At 37.0% G+C, this 23,709-nt stretch overlaps 1 protein-coding gene across 1 annotated transcript in view; it reads right to left on the reverse strand.

The window, feature by feature from the left end:
* The window catches only part of ROBO2 (roundabout guidance receptor 2), a 409,048-nt gene that overhangs the window by 34,168 nt on the left and 351,171 nt on the right, over nt 1-23,709 (reverse strand). The window contains exons 18-24 of the mRNA XM_054392730.1: nt 20,826-21,008; nt 18,681-18,707; nt 11,649-11,691; nt 9,939-10,066; nt 6,645-6,926; nt 6,146-6,271; nt 1,759-1,915 (exon numbers count right to left, since the gene is read on the reverse strand). Of these exons, the coding sequence (XP_054248705.1) occupies nt 1,759-1,915; nt 6,146-6,271; nt 6,645-6,926; nt 9,939-10,066; nt 11,649-11,691; nt 18,681-18,707; nt 20,826-21,008 (946 nt within the window). The remainder of the gene's footprint in view (nt 1-1,758; nt 1,916-6,145; nt 6,272-6,644; nt 6,927-9,938; nt 10,067-11,648; nt 11,692-18,680; nt 18,708-20,825; nt 21,009-23,709) is intronic.

The following is a 23,709-nucleotide window of genomic DNA, read 5'->3' on the forward strand; positions in this document are numbered from 1 at the left end:
GATCAGCCTCTGAATACAGAACAGCCATTATTGTTTGATACATCCTCAGGAAATCCAGGCATTGCGAATTCATTGGATTCAGTGAAGTTGCTTGCAAATTACTGTATTTCAAGACTGAAACTGAGTCTAATCTTCACTTTTTTGTCTGTGCTTGGTAAAACACACATTAGAAAGTCTTGTTACAACCAGTATTAATAAGATATTAAAAAAAAAAAAAACAGAGAAGAGCATTTCAAAAGATAATTGAAGGAATAACTATGTCTGAACTGTTGGGAACTTGGAAGACCTTATCCTTAAAAAAACAGTGTTGTCAAGGTGACTAACATAATTCTTTCCAGTTAAATAACAGATACTTTATGCTACTGAAGTCAATCCCAGTGTCACAAGGGATTTTCCATTTACCTTTTGCGCTGCTTCACTGTCCTGAAAGAAAGTCCAAGCTTATTGTCTTCTAAAGCACAATAATTTTAGTGAAATGGCTGCATGTGTGTTTTAAGGATATAAACTGATAAAGACAAATATTATATGGTGACACCATCTTAAATTTATTTTAGCTTTTTATAACAGAATACAAACCATAACCATTATATGCATTTTTTCCCTTTATATTTAAATGACACTTACAATCAGTAAGGTTATTAGTTTTCTCTCATATTTGTTTTGAAAATCTAACTCTAAAATAGCCTGATTGGGCTTCATTTTAAAAGGAACTACACTGACTTACAGTTATTCACTTCAAGAGTTGATGGACTTGGTATAAACTCAGATATTAATATTTAATTATTCTAATTTTCATTCTAGAAATAGTGCTGACCAATTTATGCTTACAAAAGAGACAACACTTGAAATACTTTTATTCAGTAAAGCTATTACAATGATTTTAAAAACATGTTTCATCCATAGAATATATTGATTAATCCATATATTCAAATAGGCAGAAATTTGTCCCTGACAAAAAATGATTCACAAAGGCTCCATCAGAGCTGACCACAGTAAACTCTTTTTCTGTGTATTATAATTTTCCTCCAGAATTCGATATCTGGTAGCACATTTAATTTAACTTTATAAAAAAAGTATTCCATAATTGTTCTCTGTGCAGGAAAAGTCTTTTTCACTCATTTATTGCTTTTTGTGTAATTTTTGTATCCTTGAGAACAGTTCAAGTTATTAAAAGTAAGTGCAAAGTTTCAGAAACTCAACAGTTGTTTAAATACTTTTAAAAGGCCTGTAACTAGTATGCCTTCCTCAACTGTGAAATTTTTTTAAAAAAGGATGAGAAGATTATTACCCATTGGTCAATCATCTAAAATTATCCCAATTTAGCGTGAGTTTGGTTGGTTGGTTTTTTTCTGTTGGCTCTAATATTTTTAAATATAAAAGCAGTGAAAAAATACCAGGACTCAGGTTGTGTCATCTTCACTCACTCGGAGTCCCATCATCTGCAAGCAGTTACAACAGAATTCAATTAAACTAGATGAGAAGCAAGATATTTCTCAGCATGAACAAGCAGAGAAACCCTACAGGATGAAGCAGCAAGGTGACTTTTATTTCCATCTTCAGTCTTTATCAGGAAAAGTTATTAAAACATTCCTCCTCCATATCCTTGAATAAGTCTAAAGGATTTTCCTTTTTTTTTAATAAACAGAATAATATTGTCACTTAGCAATTTCTTTTAATTTCTTTTCTTTAAAAAAAAAAAAAAAGCCTCATGCCTGTAAGAAACAGAGTTTTCTTCAAAAGAAAAAGGAAAAAAATTACCCTGTTTCTTGCTGATCCATCCCATAGTGTTCCAGCTCTGTGCCTGGAAGGGGCTGCACAGGAGGGGGTGGGAGTGGAACACTGGCCCAGTTTGAACCATTATTTTTCTGGGGTTTGGAAGTATTTTTGTTTTTCTTCTTTTTCCCTCCTTTGCCACCTGCAAATTCAAAAAGAAAATTAAAAAGTTAGAGATATAATGTGGGGGAAAAAGGTAGCTATTTACATTTTTTTGGAAGGAATTCTGATTCCAGATGGCATGTCCCAAAAAAGATGTATTTATATCTTAGTAGAATCAGCATCAACATACTAATGTTGTTACAAGGTTATAAATAATAATAGAACGGAATGGAAAAATATTCTGCATAATTGCTGAAACCACTTATTATTTAAAAGTCCATATATTTGCACCACAGTGCACAACTAAGGAAAGATATGTTGCTGTGTCCAAAATATAGTTACTGATTTATTCATGTATGCTTTATGACTTCTAGAATTCGTTAATGGATAAAATATATTATTTCACATGTCAGAATCCAATGTGTTTCTAACACCATTCTACAGTAATCTTTTTCTGTGAAAACACAAAAGTTAAGGACATAATCAAGGAAAAATTGTCCTCAGACTCAGTATGTCACACAGAATGGCAACTATAAGTTGTCAAAACAAAAAAAAAATTTTTTCTGACGTAAATTTACTAAGTTTCCATTATTAAAACATCAGGAAGTCATCTGCAACGTTTGAGGACTCTGCTTCACAGGATTCAAATACCTTCTGCCACTATGGAGAAGACTTTCTATTTCTGATGTACAACTGTCATGGAGGAGGCTAATAGAACTAAAGCAAGCAATGCATTTTGCTTAAGCCATCTTTTCTTTTTGTATTTGTACACGCTTCTCCAGTTGAGATGCTTTCGTTTGTGGGAAGGTCATCTTACAGAGAAAGTTCTCATCCATTTGTTCCACTTATTTTGCCCTGACATTTTTTTCTTGTAAGGAATTCATTAGGAGGAAGATTTCTCATCTCTTGACTACTTCTAGGTCTACCTATTTATTGCCATTTTGTTGTAGCTTTCAAACTTTCTGAATCGTTGAATGGAAGAATGTTTTTTCATATGCTTTTTCAGTGGGGTACCCAGCTGGCAGTCACTCAGCTCTTGCCTGTTGCTAAAAGCACAAGCTAATCCATTCTACTCAATGATGTCTCTTGCTGATTCATAAGAGTCATCCAAAAAACAAACAAACAAACAAACAAAAAACTCCCCACAAACATACAAAAAACTCTCAACAGCAATAAATCAACTGACTTGGCAGGCAAGATGGCACAGTGTGCACTAGCAAGCACCACTCTCTTTGCCATGGGTCTTACTTTAGGCATAATGACACCCATAAGGAGGTGCAATTCTAGCAATACAGACATGCATGTGTCTATTTTTCATCTGCGACACAACGGCTTTCTTCTGCTATCTCCAGATGTCAGCTGGACCAAAATAAGAACAAATAGAGGGAAGAAAATGGTGATTCTATGATTCAGAAGTAGCCAAGATTTCTCTTTTCAACTCCTATTGTGGCTGCTACAGACAGACAAGTCCAGCAAGATTTCTAATCAGCCTGGCTGGCAGCGCATTGCAAAGACTTTGCTTTCCACTACTCAATTCCAGACCAGATCTCTTCCTTCATTGTCTTGGACTATTTATAGTAAGTCCACTCAAGATCCCAACATTTACTATGTGTAAACTGAGCTGACATTCCATCTATTAGGATGCAAGACTGGCTCTTCCCTTCTTTTGTAACCTGACAGAGAGGGAGGATTTCTTGAAAAGGAAAAGAACATTTCAATCAGCAGAAAAGAACATTTCAATCAGCAGAAAAGAAACCTCAGTGATGGTGGCAATGGAGGAACAAATACATAAACCTTTTGGAGTGAAAATGAAACTTTCAAAGCATAGGTATGGTGGAAAGTAGAGTCAGAAATAGGGCTACAGAACAATACAAAGGAAATACATTAATTTTAACTTGTGAGGCACAGGGGAATTCTTAAAAAGTCAACTGGAGTAGAAGCCAGAAGGAGCTAAGGAGAGGCTGCTTGGGGAGGTAAGCACATGCATAAGAGAATGTCTGCGTGTTGCTGGGGGAATTAAACAAGGCATACTCACTGAAGAGAAATGCAGAGAACATCACCCTAGAGATTAATTCAGGTGGAAGGGAAGATGTCGGAAGTGTAGCATCTTGGTAATCTTGGGATACTGATAAAATGGAGCTTGGATGTGTGGGGTGCTAGTATGGAGTCATGTGGATTTGGGGTGGTTTTGGAGAGAAAGGTCAAAGATAATGGAGCTATGAGTGACAAAGAGCTGAAGAACTGTTCAGATGAAGCAACAGAAGAAAGGAACACCAAGGTCATTAGTGGTAGGGAAAGCAGCCTACACCATACAGTTGAGCAAGAGATTTTTGACTCCATGGGCAGACTTACTCCATTGTCAGACTAGCACAACAGACACCTAACACATAGTGCCTGATATGTGCTTGAAAACTATCGCACTGAAGTTTTGTTTCCTAATAGCAATGATGTTTTATGTTTTATTTTGTTTGAAACTCTAGATTAATCAGATCCTGGAAAAACAATTTGCCAGTTGGGCAGATGACCCAGCACTGACATAAGCTGGGAGCCACGCAAAGTTCAGCCACAAAATTTCCCTGCCTCGCAAGGCTGCTGAGTTTTAGCTATTTTTCATTCCACAATGGGATAGGATTTCTCATGATATTCATGTGAGAGAGACAGAAACATAATAAGTAATACTCAAAGTACTAACTAAAGAAGGGAGAGAACAAGTCCCTGCTCACCCTGATTGGGACTATGTAATCAAAGATGGTCTCTGACTGCAGTGATGCTCTAATTATCAGACTATTTGAAGGTCTTCCCCAGTTTCTCATGTATTACAGACATAATTAGCCATGTTAAAAATATAATTAGTGATCAAGGGAGAGCAAAATACTAACTCTTCTGTCCAATAGTCTGACTTTCATGTGAGCACTGGGTACCCAGGTGTGAGCTGCTTTGATCACAGCAGGAGTGCCCTGGCCATAGAAAGACTGGATAAAATGAAGTTTTCATGCATCATCATAAAATCTACTTCAAAACACTATACTAAACATGTTTCACTTGAAATATTTGTTCAAAGTTCAACTTTTCATCAACTGGAATTTTCCAATGAAACTTCGTGTTTCCTGAAAACATTCTCAGGCAGCTGTAGCTGTCAACGCATCTGAAGTGTGATACTGCCCTCTCATAACTGGCACATGTACCTCAGCATATCAATTCCTGCATTTTTGTGCAGCCAGAGAAGTAAGTTAATTTCCTAAGCTACTTGCCAATGCACCTCACATGCAAGGAATAAGAACCTTTCTTGAAGCATCACATGAACTTCTTTTCCAGATACCTGTCTGAGGCCATGAGTCTATTTTTTGATCTCACTCAAATCACTTAATACTCCCCATGAGAACACAAAAACTTGCAAAAATTTGTTTACTTGACTTACAGGCCAATGATTATAGGTTTTAATCTCAACATTCAGTTTGGATAGTCACTGAAACTGACATTAAGAAGCCATTTCTAGGGTTGATCTGTTACTGCTACAACTGCTCAAAAAGTTACAGATATAGTATGAGTTTGAAATGTAAGTCACTTTCAGCTTTCTCACATTTCAGAAGTGAAATAGCAGACTTCCACTTTAATTGCTGGCTTTATCATTTTTATCTTGGAAGACAATGACATAGTTATGCATCACATAAGCAACAAGTAAGCAAAATTAAAGAAATCAAGGGAAAGGTGTGTTTAAATATAATACACAACCACATGTACTACGATCATTTTCATCCAGTGAAAATGCGACATGTTTCCAGTATAACATGCAGCACACACATGAAATTTACATTCTGTTCTTATGCAGATCTGGCACAACATTTGAAACCCCAGTCATCCTTCAGGGCCCTACATTTATTTCTGAGCTGTTTCACTGAAAAACACCTCGTGGGAATGGGGAATTTGTAACAATTCAACAATAATATTAATCTCCTCATGAAGTTCAGGGTGCAGAGATCTATAAACTGAGGATTGATGTGGAAACGTTTGTTCCATGAACTGTGCTGTCAGGAAAAAGATGTGACAAAGCAAGGTTTGCAATTGTGCCAACACATGCTGGTTGGGAGGATTCTCCAGTTTTGCAAAAGGATTTTTTTTTTTTCCAGTGCCAACATGGTGCTGTTCATTGATGTTGGGTGGGCACCCTCATACCTATCTGCAAAGTGCACCTGGGAAGTTTGCTGCCTCTCTGGTGAGCTGCTTACCAACACCCCTCCGTCCCTCACCCACCCACAGCAGTGGAACCAACCTGAGAGGCTGCCACTCCTTTCAGAGCTGTTGTGGGAGCTGGTGGTGCTGAAATCCTGTGACTGGTTGTGTGGCAATCTATTAGCCAATCCCTCAGCCACGCGGTAGTCAGGGATGTAAAGCAAGGCTAAGGGTTAAAGGGCAAAGGTCATAGTGGCATCGTGTGATTAGTTGACAGCACAAGCACATGCAACACATGCAGTTAGCAAGTCAACAGCAGATGTGGTGGGGCAGCAAGTTTTAATTCTTTTATTTTTAATGTATACCTACCCTAACCTAATGAAAGGAAGATGGCTTGGTAATTAGCATAGGACAAAGAGGATCAAAAGCACTGACAATCTATGTTGTGATTGTGTGAGGTTCAGCACGCATGCAAGGTAGGTAAGCATTAGTTAAGGTAAAATATGAACAGTGTCCCACATACTAAAAGAGTTTTCTAATCCATGCATAGATGATACAATATAGAGCCAAGGGCTGTGGAAAAAAAGAGGTGTAATCACCATTGTTGCCTTTGCCTTGTTCTGGGAGAGAGTAACCAAATCCCATCAGGTCATTTTTTTGCTGAATTGAGCTTTTCCACTGAGGATCAGGTAAGTCGACAGCCAACTCGTGGATGCTGTTGGAATGCAGTATCTGGGTGGTGGCATATGGTGTAGCTTGCGTTATTTGGCTGGAACTGTTGTAACTGGTTTTCGTGGTAAAGTCAATGCTGCTGTAAATGGCTCCATCAGAAAGCATAGTGGCAGTTTTATCTCCTTGCCCTGGCACTGGTGGCAGCACATCTGTGGTGAACACAGGGGAATGAAACAAATCTTTGATGCACAGGAAGCCTGAAAGTATCAAGGGTTTAGATGAAAAAATAAAATGTGTCAATTTGCACGTTTGCATTTCAGTTGAGACAGGTCCATGAGCCAACGAAGGGAAGATGATGTACAACCACAGCCAAGCTATCAGCATTTGTGACAGGCCTACCACTTGTCCTTCACGTCTCACTGCCTAAAACCATCTTTTTTCCCCCCATACCTTCAACTGTGAAAGTGAAGTTTGGAATATTTCTCCACTGAAGAATGTTTTCAATTGTTCACTATATGTCAGAACCAATGAAACTGCCTGGATTTCAGGGAAATGATGAAAGGAGTGCATCTACAAATCACAGAGAAAACTTTCCCAGCAGATATGTAGCAAAACTCTTAAATGGATGCCAAAGCCCTCAAAGTAATTTTTTAAGGGCACCATCTTGACTTCCTTGAAGTTCTATGCATTGGCTCATCTAATTTTCTTTTTGACATTAGCTAGTGCATTTCTCCTTTTCAACAAAAGAAAACCCTGATGAAACCAAGTTGTTCCTGATATGTGAAAGAAAATTTGTTATTCTGAGGGGATTGAAGTGATCAATCCCTTAAAATCGCACAGCAGTGCTGAGAATGGAGAACAACTTGCTCAAATACTCTAGTATGTTTACCTGAAAAATAGTACAGCATATTTAACTAAGCATCCGTTGACTTTTCTACATCTTTTTGAATCCTATCACATACTGCAATTTGTATCTTTAATCAGTTAGATTGGCAATCTCTCTCCTTACTAAACATTGCAGTGACCTTTGCTGGTGGAATACTAGATTTAGAAGCTGAGATTACTGAAGTGTGAAGAATCTAATGGTGACTGGCGTGATGTCCCAAAGAGAACCACAGCTCAGTAGATAACCCTCTTCCTACTCTGAGGTCAGTATATCAAGTGATACCAATTTTATATATTTAATTTATTTAGAGTCCAAAAACTTGAATTCATTCTGAATTTACTTGTTAGGAGAGTGCATCATTTAGATGCTATTTGATTTTTGTATGGCAGATATTTGCTATTTGTATGGCAGATATGGATTCCAACTGGTAGATCATACTTAAGATAATGCATACTCCTGTAGTTAAGATGTTCAGACCTCATTCTAGGTATCACAGACATTTGTATGTACCTTAAGCCCCAGAGAAAAAAAGAGTTCTTGCATTCAGACAAGGCCTGCATTCAGTTCCAGACTCAGATGTGGGTTTTGTGTAACCTCAAGGAATACAATTTTTCTCTCACTGTCTCAAGACTTTTCTGTCAATGAGGTATGATGCTATGGCCTCCTCCCACTGGCTTTTTCTATGAGTGTTGGCTTGTGTTTTTTGTTATGGTTTGGGGTTTTTTTGTCTTTTTTTTTTTTTTCCCCCGGGATCAACATTTAGACCACAGAATTATTTTCTGCTATATTTATGTGTGCAACAGTGGACATTTTACTATGGACTCTAATAGTATCTGCAGTCTCAGGGCAACAACATAATACTATCAATAAATATGGCAATAACAAATGCTCAGTAGAAAGACTGCAGAAACAGAGACTAAATTTGAGTGTATCAGAGTGCAAAAACATTATAACTGATGTACACTATAGGTTATATTTGAAAATCCAGTTGTTATTATTATATATTTGCATATATCCATTGTTCTTTCCAGGGTGAGTACAATCATAAAAGCATCTATGTGTAAATGCAGCATGAGATATGAAAAACAGCACAGTCCTATCTTTCTTGCATTTCATCAACAATAGGAAGACTTTTCTTCTCCCTAGTTAGCTTCATCAAAATACAATGGATTGAAGATTAGTAAATAAATTCTCTTGTTGATGTGTAAAACAAAGTAAGTTCAGCTCAACCTGTCTGTGTTGCCTATGCAGACTCACAGAAGTAAAAACTTGCAAAATGCTTCTCTCTCAAGTATTCAGACATATATCTATCTTTTTAAAGCATGTTTCTGATAGATGAAGTGGTATCATCAGTTTTAAAATGGAGAATTATATAATTGCACACATTTGATAGGAAAATTGCATAGCTTCCTACCAGCTAAGAATATTCACTCTTTCTTACTAATAAGCTGAGGTTCTCCAAATATTCTGGGAATTTTCAGTACAACCACAGATTACATTTTTGGCCTCAATTTAGACCACTCAAAATGCTATTCAACAAAGGGCCACAATCACCCAAGTTGTCATAGCAAAAAAAACACACTACATTTCAGACCAAAGATGAACACACATCACCCACTGGACACTTTCCCCAAAACTCTCTAATATCCAACTTGTTTTGTAACTCTTGGAATACATGAAGTCATGCTGAAGTACTTCCTGAGGGAAGCTTGCTGCCTCAGAAGATGTGGTACCATTTTTGTGGCCTTACAAAATTCCAGACCTGTGCTTCCCATTCAGTCTTACTCTCAAATGCGTATCTAGGACATAATGTGGATTTCACTCTTAAAGGCAATTTTAGAACTGCCTGTCTAAGCTTTTGAATTTCCAAAGTGATTGATTGTCACCTTACTAGTTTCTAAAGTCTTACAGACTGGGAGCAGTCTCTCAGGAGGAAGAGGATGGGTCAGCTGACAGCAGCAACTTTCTTCTGTTGTTCTGCTAAAAGAACATCCCCCCAGTGTCCTCCTGGAATAGACATTCTCTATCTGTGACTATGTTGCCTTGTACAGCAGATTGCTCACATCCACACAAGCAGAAATGAGTTTGAGAAACAAACTGATTTCTCTTGAGATGATAAGCACACTCTGTCTCACCACTGTGGGGTAGATTACAAACTAGATCTACATTTTAAAGAAGTAGAAAGAGACAAAGAAAAATGAATATTTTAAATACAACCTTGAGTCAACCACAGAAAGAACTATAATGATAAAATTATTACACAGTGTTCATCATAGATGTTGTCTAACAGAAGCTTATTGTATACTTGACAGTGACCTAAAAAAATGAAACCTACCTCCACGACCAAAATTTCCAAGATCATTGGGTCCACTAGTGCTGTTGTTTACAGGCAGACTTGTGGCAGGCCAAGAGTCTGCAAGCCAAGGATAACTGGGGTCACTTGCATTCAACAGACCTGGTCGACTGAAGCAGAATAAGAAAAAAAAATATACATACATATATATATATACACACACACACACATATAAACACATATTAGCAAAATTAAAATATCTGTGAGGTAACTTGCAATTGAAGAGATTGTATCACTGTTCTCCAAGCACTGTAGGTAACAAACAGTTTAGGCGACTTTAATTTATTTCAAATTAAAATTGTGTAGCCTTTGATGATTTAAAGACCTTGAGTAGTTAATTAAGGTTATATACAAATCAACTTTGTCAGTAGAAGTGGGACTAGGCATCCGTCATGATTCTGCCAGAATTCAAATGAACTCCGTTTTCTGTGTGATAGAGGGGTTAGGCAGCACCATCATGGGATCTACACCAGGGCTGCATGATAAATTACCACCTCAAGGGAGCCATCACTCAAACTGATTCCTCCATGTCAGCCATTTCCAGGACTTTGGGCTACGATTCCTTTCTTCCCTTGCATCCCAAATGCATGCCTGTCATCTACAGGCTGGTAACTCTTTCTTTAAGCATTCTTGGATGGTTTAGAGGCAAATAGGTTTGAGTAGGATTAATGGAAAGTCCACAGCTATCTTTATCTGCCACTACTGCATGGATTTTATATCCCTGTAATTCCCAGTTATGAGAGTAGTATTAAACAGTGAGTATGTTGAAGTGGAAGGTGCACTTGGGCCATAAGGCACCATATCTCTCTCACTCCAGGATAAACAGTCAAGAATTTAGCAAGGCAGGTGGATTGTTTGCATTTCTATTTAACAGGAAAAACAATTTCCTGTAGATACCTCCTTCCCCCAGATGAAAACAAAAACCTTCCACAGTTCTGCGGCTCTTCTAGGTTATTAATGCACTCATGAAGTTGGAACAACATCTCCGATCATTGCATGTTACAGACTTCTGCCTGGTACAATCCCTAAGAGAAACATCGGTTTCTATGGAAACGGCAATAAGAAGATCCAGCCGCTTTCTTGCCACATCTACCAGCTCTCATTAGGCCTAATCTCTTTTTGCTAAAATATTGATTAAATGAGAGATTGGAAGTTATTACCAGGGCCTAATTACAATATCCATATTGGCAAAGGGAAAATAGATGAGGATATATGCGGCTGTTATCAGCTTTTATCAATTTCAATTGAGTAGCCAAAGTTGTGGAATCCAGTCCTATCAATCTACAGCCTATTCATCATCCATGAATCATTTATTTCATGATCGATTAAGTGTAATTGTTCACTCACAGCAATTTAGGGGGAGCCAATAAGGAGTCTTAAACAACAGCAACTTCATTTGCTAATGTCTAATTAATGCAATAAACATCCTGGTAACAAATGAACACATTCCTTGTGATATTTACTACTCGTTTCTTCCAGGGCATCTGGGAGATATGAAACATCTGGGCTTGATTCCTCCAAAGTGCACAACAGATAGGTCATTAAACCTTGTAGTAAGCCACTTAACTCCCGCCAGCATTGTCAGTCTTCCCAATGATCAGTTATTACCCAAGTGCATCACCCATAGAATTTTTCAGATCTCTAATTTTAAAACCAAATACAATGGTAAGACCTTTATACAAAGAAACATACCTTCCATTGCTCATTAGTCCTCCATCTCCTCTTTGGAAAGTGACTGTGTTTTGGTTGGGAAAAAAAAAAAAACAACGAACAAACATACACACACACACACACACACATATAAGACAGGGAAAAATCAATTAGTAATAATTAAAAGTAACAATTCAAATTGCTCAGTGTCCAAATTGGAGGCTTTTTGGTATTATCACATAATAAAGTACAGGAATTATAAGAAAAGATTAAACACATCAGGATTACAATTGGTTTAGGATTTCACTTCATGTTAATGATTAACATCAATTTGTTCTGTAGCCTGCAAGGCAAACGAGCCACTTGGGCAAAAAGCCTGAATTTACTACAGGCCCCTTCATTGCCCCTTGTGTTGCAAGACGGAGCCATGGGATGAAATTCTTTTCTTGGCATGCTTTTGCTTCAGTGCATAGTGACATTGCACCAGTGAGTTAATAGCATCATGTCATAATGCAGAAATATGTCACCACACAAATATGCCATTTCCCAGGACAAAGAGTTGGCAGCTCTATTAGAGCTGAAGGGGTGAAAAAAAAAAGCATGCAGTTGCACCATTTCCATAAGAAGTAGAGTATAAGAAACAGCACCCACACATAAATGCATACAAGCTAGTATCACTGGGAAGAAAAGGTGTTTCCAGCCTTGTCATGGGGGATATCGAGGATATATTCACAGGGAAACAATTGCTTTCATGGTTCCATTCATAGGTGTTTGACAAAAAACCTTGTTAACAGGATTACATTTCAGGCCAATATAGGTAAACCCACATTACTAGTGAGATGCTAATTGACAACATTTGATACTCCTTTTGGAAGCACTAGCAAATATTTTGAATCAAGGCCAACAGACTACTATGGTTCTCAGTGGCAATATCCCATTATTTATTGTCAGGCATAGATAAGGCAGACTACTGAATTACTCCAATGTCCTGGGCACCTGCATCCTGATAAGATGAAGGCTTGAATTTCAGAGAGAAATGGAAGAATCTGTGGCCAGATTAACTTAAAATAGGCCTTGGTTTGGAAATACTATTTACCTTTGTAAGACAGATATTCCCATTATTAAATTATAGCTCCCAGAGTACTTGCAAGATTTTCCAAATATTAGTCCAAACTACACTAATGCGAGATCAGGCTTTCTATTAAACACCACTCTAATCAGACAAAATTACTATGCCCAATAGAAATGTTGTGACCATTAAAAAAATTATCAATTACATAAATCCATTGGGAAAATACTTCTGTTACCTTATAGAATCCTCATAACTTTATCAACTCCTAGGATAATTTCACAGTCTGCATTCAGCCAAGGGGACAAAAGTGGCCCCTTTGGAAGTGCTACTAGAAGACTGCTTGAGTAGGGTAATTAATTACCCTTCACTGTAGAACAGACTAATATCAATATTAGAAAACCACTGCAGCCATATGTCACATCAAAATGGTTAATAGCTGAATTTTGAAAGGTTGTAATCAAGCCAATTAATGAAAACAAAATAAAAATGCAAGTATGGGAAGTGTTACTTAAAAGTCTGCTTTAAAAAAAAAAGACGTGGTAAAACATTGCAGTTATTAATTTTAGGAGTTGATGCTACTTTTATTCATGCTGTTTCAAATGTCATGATACTGTCACTGTCAAATGACTGTATCACTCAATACAGAGTGATTAATTTGAATATGCAAAGACTGCCTTACTCTGTTGGTCAAAAGTACATTAGATGCTGTTTACTTTCTCCTTCTCCCTTTCAACTTAATATTCCATTTCACAGACTTCCTGGATTTGTCAAAGTAACAAGAAATAAGGAAAAGAAGAAACAAAGGCACAATCAGTAACAATACTTATAAATTAAGTTTACAAATTAAAGGGAATTTCATACATATTTTCTGAAAAATTATTGGGATTAATGCTCTTGTTTATATTATCACCTACCAGATATAATTTTAAAGTAATATTGTCACCACTTGTATAGCACACGCAGGTGTGTAAAGCTTTAGCTATGCATGTAATAAGGTAAAAAAAAAACCAAGATTTTTTTGTCTTCAAAATATTTATATTTCTTGATACCTTTACAAGGCAAAGCTAAAGTGGGGGACCTAGTAGGAGCTTGCAGCAATGTTTGGCAGACATATTTTATTTTCTGTGGAGTGAGTTATGGAAAATCTCTAAGGCATGCTGTGAGAAACATGAAGATGTGACATTGGAGCCTCTTTGCCAGAGCCATAACTGTTGCAGATTGGATGTAGCATATGAGCTTGTTGAGAAGAAAAGCAAAGAAATAACACAGTGTTTACTCTGAAAAGTTCCACCTGTGTATCCTGGTGGCAATAACTGTTTCTTGGTTTTTTAAGAAAAGAACTCATCTTGCAGTGACATTGGTTTTTCCCAGGGAAGACTGTGCCTGGGTTATGTGATATGTATGGGACTAGGAAAGAATACAGGTTCTTTTGTTTACTTTCCTTCCTGTATAGCAATGCACAGATGGTTATAATTTTCATGAGAAAATAAACAAGAAAGTATTTTAGCTATTATTCTTGGTGGAAAAGGCTTCGTAATATGAAATAAGATAATCAAAATTCCTCTTGAAACGTGGGCATGTCATCAAGATGTTACAGAAAAAAAAAAAATAATCCTGATGCCATCCATAAATGGGCTACCTGAGGCTGAATAGAGAAGGTTCCTTTCTTTTAGCATCAATACTATGAAAAGAAAGACAGCTAACAACAGAAGATATGGTCAGGCTGCCAACACAATCACTATGTTTATCTTTTCTGCTGTAGGTTTTGTCAGCATTTTTTGATTTCTGTAATTACAAAACAAGTCTAAATGGCTGAATAGGAGCATACTTAATGCAATGCAGGCTTGTAGATGTCACTGTTAAAATAAAACACACAGACAGCTGGCTTTATTCATCCTATCTCCACTCAAAAGGAAGCAGAGCAATTTCAAGGGGCAATGTAAAAGGAGGAAGGGAAGGATGCTTCTATCGCTGACCCACCAATCTCCCTTGCTTTTTATCACTGAGGAAGCAAAAAAAGCTCTTTCAGCAGTCTTTGCATCTGATACATGTTCTTAGAAAGGCTGAAGACCTGCAGGGATGAGATTGGTTTTCAAAAGAAGATGAAAAAATAACCTCTGCATAGAGAGATTTTGAAGGAATTCCCACCAGCTTATACTTCAAGAACTGTAAAAAATGCAGAAATATAATCCAAACTACATTTAAAATGCATAAATATTTAAGGATATTATTATGTATATATTTGTATGAAGACCAGCATACGTTAAGGAGCTTTTCACAGGCTTTTTATTAAATAACAAGGAGGTACCCGAAGCATTGACTAATACTGTCTGACAAGGTTAAACTTAATCTTCATGCCTGCTAGAATTGGAAAACTACAAAAGTATACTAAGTTGACATTCTGGGGCAAGAAGGCTTTAGAAAGCTTCCTGTATGCCTATCTCTAGTAGGCCACATTTTCCTGCTGCAAATGAAAACTTTAATGTTGCTGGCCAAGTCTCATTCCTTTTTCTGATAAGCTGTTCCTCAAATATGACTGTAGATTAATCCTCTTTTAATAAGCACTAACTCAGAACAGATAATCAGCATATAAAAATTCCATCAAATCTTCTGTCTATCTTTGGATGTTTCAGGAGTTGCACATAGAATGTGTAGCATTCTATTTTATAATTCTCTATCTATTTTTTATTTGGTTTTGTTTACTCAGTTTCAGGAAATCTTTAATCCCAAGGAACACCAATCACTAAGTAAGCTTTCCTATTTGTAAGTGAAAATACATATTTACTTTCTTTGCATGACTGATGGCCTAGACACTTGAAAACACCTGAGTATTCAACTGAGTGGGTACTAGCACAACAATGAGTTTGAGGGCCCAGGAAAAATAAGCAGCTAAATGAAGTATCTCTTATTTTTATAAATGGATTCCATGTTGTATAAGTACTTATACCAAAATCTGAAAAGAGAATCACAACTTCCAATACAAAATAAATTAATTACCTTCTGCCACTGTAATACAGGAATGAAACAATCTATTATATGAGAAGTGGTCAGATGTTGCTCTTGTGTCATTCATGTTTTCTTGTATTATGTAGGAAACCACAATGCATGCTGATATTGCAAGCAATCTGAGTAAAGGATAACCATAAAAATACAAAAAAAACCAGTGCAGCAGTACTTTACCTTACACAAAAGTAAGACCAATCTATCCTTTATAGCACAGAAGTGATGACTGAAAAGAGACAACATTTCTATTTAGTATCTCCATGCCAGGTTTGCTGATAATAAGTCATGGTCCTGAAAATGTATACTTCCTTTACAGCTGCAAAGGATGACACTACTACTTAGAGTAGTAATCTAACAAACACAGTTGAGGATCGTATGTTTTGTAATACTGATACTGCTGCTAACCAATGCCTGGTGAGCCATAATAGGGGAAAGTGAAGTGGAGAATGTACAGAATTGTGACTCAGTAACTACTGGAGTCATTTTTACTGAAAACAAGCAAATATATTTAGCTACAATTTTCAACATCACTTTATTTGTAATCATCTGAGCAATTGATCATGAAACATGAAAATGTTCACAAAGACAGAAATCTTAATGAGTTTAACTCAATCAGTTATTTTTCTCTGGCACAAATCTTTACCAGTTGTGTGACATTTGCTGGTTGCTCTTCTACACAGAGTGCTACAGTAGTGTCATCACATATCAAAATTATACCTCTTAAGCCCCTAATAACAGAATACAAATAACAGTCCCAGTGAATGGCCCATAATCTGAAAGTGACCAAAAGGAGTATTTTAAACAGGTAATTATATAACCACACAATATAGACCTTTAAAAACCTAAGTTCACTGTTTTAAGTTCTACATGAATGCAAATACAACTGTAGAAAAATAAAACAAAAACCTTTTACATCATAAATTGACTGGAAAAAATAGTTTGTTGGTTTTGTGTCTGAAATAGAGTAAGTATATGAAAGCTCCATTAATAGATTAAATTCTTTTTATTAACTATTAATATCTACACATTCTGCAACTTTCTGAAAGAAGAATTTAAAGCAGATGTTTGAACAAAAAGTGTACACCTGCTAAAATCTTAGTATATTGGGATGAATTATTCTTTAGCAAAACCTTATTGACAGCTATCTCTGATGAGAGCTGAAAGCTACATACTACTGCCTAAGAGTTTAGATGTGAAAACAAACTGTTGATACATCATAACTTTGAAGAGAACAATATCCAATTGTGTCATCAAAGCTCCACAAGCATATGTATGTTTGTCTAAATGTTTTTATCAACGGTAAATGCAAATAGTAAGGAGCTAACAATGTTTCTTAGGGAACTCTGGGTATAAAGATTAAAAAATTGACTATGTTCTTTCATAAGAATATTTGCTTTATTTTTTTTTTAATAATGATATTTGTTTTGGATTTGACTACTCGATGACTTAGGTTCTCAGTGCCTCCAGAAATCGTTATAGGCCAGGAAACAGAAATATGTGCTATTATAGTTCTATGAAGTGCATGTGTTATCAAAATTACTTTTAAAAAAGCAAATTTTTGGCAGTGCATCTGATGTATCCTAGTTACCCAGTACATCTGGATCAATTGCACTAAATCATGCACAGTCAGTGTGACTCCACCACAACCCTGTGTCCTGCCAATGTATGCTACATAGACAATGGAAAAAACTCCCCACAGTTACAGGCAGTTGACATTAGCATAATCACTGGAACCAAATGTAAAGCTACATTTATTTCCTGTTTGGAAAAAAGTCCTATGTTGTATCACAAAGTAAAGGAAGTAAAGCATTTAGCACCAACTCAAACAAACCTGCCCAGAAGCCAGAGGAGCAATTCCTGAGCTCCCTAAGCTTCTCCACAAAGATATTTCTCCCTCCCAACATCACAGGTCCCTCTGGGGCAAATACCATCACCTTTGCTCATCTGGCTCAATGGTCATCTCTTGTTTCCTGCCAAGCTAAACACTCAAGCTGTGGCTGATGATAAGCAAAAGTGATAAACTGGCTAGGTGAGCGTGAGGATCAGTTCACCAATACAGTAGGAAGACTGGCCTCTGTCACTTGGATGGCAGAGGAGACAGAACTAAAACCAGCTTTGGTAAGTGCAACTGAAGGGCCAAGTGATATGCAAAAAACTTTACAGACTTCGGCTTGAAAATGTTGAGATTTATCAGCATTTTATACTTTAACACTGAGGTATAATTATTTTTGAGTTTGAATCTCAAGCATAGGTATGAGCTGAAGCAAATTATTTGTATTAATTATTACTATTCATTGTATACTCTGTTTTTCCTGCCTATCCATATGTTGACTAAGTTGTTTGCAACCTGCTGTTTCAGCCGCACCTAGTTTCTTCTTCAGATATATTTAATCACACTTACACTAATGGTCCACCAAATCCTAAGTTTATTAAACATATGAAAACTAGGATATCAGCTCTGATTTGTGTAGGCAGAGAAAAAGTAAATGCTTCTGTTGCAAAAGCACTGTAAATATAATGTGTGCATAGGGTAATCACTAGATTGCTTGAAGGTTTGAACACCTCACGATAAGACCAAGGCACATGTAACTAACAGATAAAGTGGAAAAAAGTTCCATTTCTCCAATTTCATCTTCAAAAACTTTAGAGGTTTTTTTCCAGCTTTAAAATAAAAATTCAGTTAAATACAACTAATGCTTGCTTGTGTTAAGTTGGTCCAAGCATTTCGTCCTGCAAATTATTTTCAAAACTGCATGATTTTGAGGAGTTAGATGAGTACGAATTATGCAGAATTATAATGATAGAGACATCAGTGGTGGTAGATTTTATGTTTGCCTGGAATCACTAGAATGAATGGTACATTTTTATCACAGATAGGCAGCAGAAGTATTTCTCCCTGTATTTGGTTTGAATTCTGCGTATCTCACATGTTCATAAACACTTAGCTAATGTTTGCAGTGATGTTTTGGTGACGTAAGAGACAGACTAATGGACAGTACCTGCAGGGGTGAAGGTGAAGGACTGAACTGCAAAACAAGAAAGCAAACACATTGTGAGTTACACACCCTGACAGTAACCACTAGTTGCAGGGCATGGGTTTCCTTGGGAATTTACTCATCTGTGGTTGAATATCATAAGCAGGACATAATAGCTGAGCTTCAAGCACTAACCAGCCAACAGCCAATGAGAAATGATGGTTGAAAAGGTGAGCAGTGAATTTTGACAGTTACATTTGCAGACTTTCTGTGTGGACATGCTGTTCTAAAAAGTGTAAATGTTAGAATGAATTTTGAAGCATGGTCTATCATGAACTTTCCTTGCTGAAAGCATACACTATTTCATAATTCTGATGAAGGAAATTACATGTCACAATGCAACGTTCACATCACACATAGATGCAGCAAACATCATGAGAAGGAATGAGTTGCAGGAGACACACTGTTTATAATGCCTATTATCATTACACACAGCTATGCATTTTGAGGTATAAAAGACTGCTCTCAACCCACTCCCCCAACATGTCAACTCACATACAGGGCTAATAATTCTGCTTTTTTTTCCAAAAGAGTAGCATTAGCTTGCATCTAAAGTTTATGTGTGTGACTGTTTCCTAAGAGGAATAACAGTACAGATGTTTCTTAATATGAAAAATCTTGGGATCTAGACTGATATTTCATACAAACACAAGTGTATGTGTGTGTACTATATATTAGTTTCTCAATTAACACCACCCTCCCTCTCAGAGAGTAGAAGTTATTGCTATTAAAGGGAAGAAAAAAAAACACCTTGCAAAAAGTATAGCTTATGAATGATACAGGTGACATGGTGATACAAGGTGAGATTCCAAGACAGAACTAAACTAATGACAGAAACTAAATCAATCCAAGACTCACTGACATGGTGTCTCCTCCCTCTGCCTCCACTGCTTGTCTGACTCCTTCTTGGGCAGCTTTATTTCACTAAGCCAGTGAAAAACTAATCCAGCATGAAGGATTGACAACCAACATAGAACAGTTTCCTTCTAATTTAGTGAGCCCAGTTAGGACACTGAGGAGTCTGATGATGGCTAATGCCAGAGTAAGGAGGCACAGGACTGTTAGGCTGTGAGCACGCAATGAACACTGGTTTTTGGCAAGTTGTTAGAGCTTCTCAGCCATGTAGGGAATCTCTGTCCTTGGGTTCATGTGTGGTAACTTGTAAACAGAAGAGTACTACAGTAAGTTTAGTGTGATACAATGTCAACATTAAATAAGCTGTAACCTCCGTTGTGCAAATCTTGCTTAAAAAGGAAATGTTCCCTCTTTTTAAAGGTTAATAAATATCACAAGAGAAGCTACCCCAATATTTGAAGAAGAGTTTTTTTGTGTTAAGTTAGGTTTCAGAGTAGCCCATTTTATGGTAATTCACCTGATTTCCTAAAAACCTGTAAGAATCCTGAAGCACAGAACAATACACAAAACAGACTGAAGGAGGAAAAAATATTTCCATTTGGCAAATGTATCGATTTTTCCAAATGTAGTTTTCAAGCCCAAATCTCTAACTGGAGAAATATTATTGGTGCAAGAGGAATCACATCGTGAGGGCATTCCAAGGTGTTCTATGTCCAAGACAAACTGTTTTGTAGCTTCTGCTATAGGTAAATTTTGACCATGCTTCTCTAATACATCACTCTCTTCTTCTCCAGCTATAGATGTGGAGTCACTGATTTAGTATTCCATTCATTTCCCATGCACATGGCTTCAAAGACATGGAAATGCATGGACGTGGAAACAGAGAAGACCAAATACTCTTTTTAACTTTCCTTGTAAAGATTTAGCCTAATACATATTTGAGCATATAAATGTAGCAGGACCACTAACAGAGTGCCTTCTGAGTAAGGAGTAAGAGGTAAAGTTAATCCTCTTTATACTTTTTTTATGCTAGATGTGCTGTAGATGTTAAAATAAAGAACATCTTATGATAATGATGAAATGTGGTACCAAGCAATGCATTTAAAGCATTTTTACAGCATACACTTAAACATACAAAATTCACCCAGGACACCTTTGCTGTAAGTTCAACATGTTTGTAAAGTAGGCTTAACTGCACACATTCTCTTCATCTTAGAATCTGATCAGATGGTAATAAATAGTTATTGTTCTTACCAGCATAATTGCTGAGCCCCTTCCTCTTCTTTCTGCGCCAGTATAGCCAGATGCTGAAACCCATCAGAATTACCCAACATGCTCCACCAATGCCAGCTATAAAGGCAGGCTGTTTAACAACATCAGTGATTTGCTCAGTTATGCTGTTATTATTTTCAGTGATGACAACTTCATTACGACCTCCTGCACAAAAGAAATTCAACAGAATACAGTTAATTTGGACTCGATAGTACAAACAGGAACCAAGTGCTGCAAATGAAAATTAAACACCACCAGGAATGCACATCAAAAGAATTACGCACAGTAGGAGAGCTCTGAGGAATAACAGTGCACACTTGAAACCCAGTGTGTCTAGAAAGTAAAATCCGTAATCCATTGCAATTTTGCAAATATTTATTTGAAAAGATAGCTCTATAGCACTCTCCCAAGTAGTCTAATGGATGACAGTCCAGAGCCTTTTTTTTTTCCCCACAACATACATGTTTGTTGGTTTGTTTTTATGTAATTATAGACAGAACACAGTGATGACAAAATGGATCACAGGAAATCAACAAAAAACCCAAACAAACAAAGCAATCAAAAAATAGCTTTATCCAATTATAAAATACTCTACAATATCAAAAGGCAGTTTCATCTTTCAATTGTCAACATGACGAAAATTCTTAGTTAACTGTTTTGCTTTTGCTGTGTCCTAGGGTTTCCAAATTTAAAAGAAAAACTAAAATATATGTATTTTGAACTGGGGCAAAGATGTATTTTCCATCAATTATTTCATGGGGAAAACAATATATATAAGTCCTAAGTGTACCAGTTTTGACACAAAGCAAAAAAAAAGCAGTTAACTATAACTTCTAAACAATCATAGCAACAGATGTTACTTTTTCTCACCTAGATTAGGCACAAAAAATTCTTAACATCAACTTGTAAGAAATAATTATGTTGTGGTATACAAATTAAAATGATAGGCATCAAAAATTACTATATAGGATCCTAAATTCTGCATACTATATTAGAAAACTGTAAATTTGTAGATGCTCCCACTGTTCTTTTTCACTTTTCCAAAGCTTGATGGATGCCTTGAAGACTAATGCTTACAAAAATTGTAAATGGAAATTCACAAAATGCTAAAGCATGCCAGTCAAGGACTGGCACTTTTCTACTTCAAACTTTCCCTTGTCAAAAATGTTTAGTTTTAAAATTAGGAAGTGCGGAACATTTTTTTTCTGGGGTTAAAAAGCCCAACCTAACAAAACAAAACCAAAAGCTCTAATATTGATTATATGTACATATATGTACATTTGATAAAAATTGCCCACATGTTCAGGTTTGAAATTGGTCAAAGAAATATCCTTAATTTTTGCTAAAAGCATTTATATAATTCTGCCCTTGAAATGTTTATGCAATATTATCAGATGCCTGTATGCAATGCTGAAAAGTTGCAAGAGTAGTTACTCTGATGAGATAAAGCAGATGGAGATGCTATGATTCTCAACTGTGAGAGTCTATCACTCACATAACTGTAGTAGAACATGGCAATAAACCACTAAAGTGGTCAGTTAGAAGAAATTATTAATAGTAATGTAGCATTATGCCTTTCTGTCAAAAGATAGATATAACTTTACTATAACTCATCAACAGTTAAATTTATTGACCACTTCTTTCAAAAAACTGCCCCTGTGCCAGCACACTGGCTTCAGCCTAAAGCAGACAAACAAGGTCGTTGGCTAAAGCAGATGTCAGAAGTCTGAGACTTCCAGTTTTACTTCCATGGACACCTCTTTGCAGAAGACCCAGAGTGTACATCAGTCAAGTTGTGAGTGAGGACACCTTGCCAATGGCCAGCTGGGCTGAGTGTGCCTTCTTTGTCCTGCTGGATCCCTGCCACAGGGACTCACTGCCCAAAATGAGACACAGCTTCAGGCCCCAAGTTGGGTTATAAAGAAACAAGAAGCCCTGCTTTACATTGCTATCACACTGATAATGATCCCAGTGATTTTATTAAGCTTTCTCCCTTTCAGCACCACAACAACATTTAGTAATAGTAACTCTGCTTTTGCAAACAGACTGTTGAAGCTGTGCTAGAGCTTGGCTTGCTTTCAGTAGTTCAAGCTTCCGGCAAACAAAGTAGGTCCCACAGAAGGATGCTGACAGACTGTGCCTGCTAATGTATAAAAGGACAGTACACCAGTACTGCTATCATGTACCACACTATACTGGCCATGCTGGTAAGCTTTACTAAAGCCAGGGCCTGGTAGCTACAACTCTCCTTTCCAGTAATTTCATATTTTTTCTTGATGTGTCCAAAAGTTCAGTGGTATCCAGTCCTGATGCAGTGAGCAAGAATAAAACCCAATGAGCACCTGTGACAGGTAGTTGTGGCTCCTTTATCAGATTTTTGCCCTTTTTTTTCCCCTGCCAATGGAACCAATCCAACAGGTGCACCCCAGTGCTAAAAGAGGAAGTGCTGAGAGTAAAACTAATAGAAAGAGGCACTATACAGCATGCTTTTCCAGGCGCACAATTGATTTTTTTTAGTATAAATCAGCATGGGAGTTGATGTTGCTCTAATTGCCATTAACTTTCAGTTAATTTCTGTGCCCTTTGGAGAAGTAAAAGCAGCAGGACAGCGAGGAAACAGGTAATGCTGGTGCTGCTTTGGAGGCAGTTATGCTTCCATGGAGAAAAGCATGCAGGGAAGCGCTTCAGAAGCACTGGCTTTGGGAGCAGACACTCTTGTACTCAAGAAAATAACTTCTTCCTGCTAAAGCCTCCAAAAAGTCTGAAGATCGCATTTTCTTCTTAAAGGTCAGAAACCAGTCTTTTGAGAATGGAAGATGAGAGAGCAAATTGCAGAGAGCCTGAGGAAAGGTTTCAGTGGACTTCA

The sequence above is a fragment of the Indicator indicator genome, chromosome 1, assembly GCF_027791375.1.
Source record: "Indicator indicator isolate 239-I01 chromosome 1, UM_Iind_1.1, whole genome shotgun sequence".
NCBI lineage: Eukaryota > Metazoa > Chordata > Aves > Piciformes > Indicatoridae > Indicator > Indicator indicator.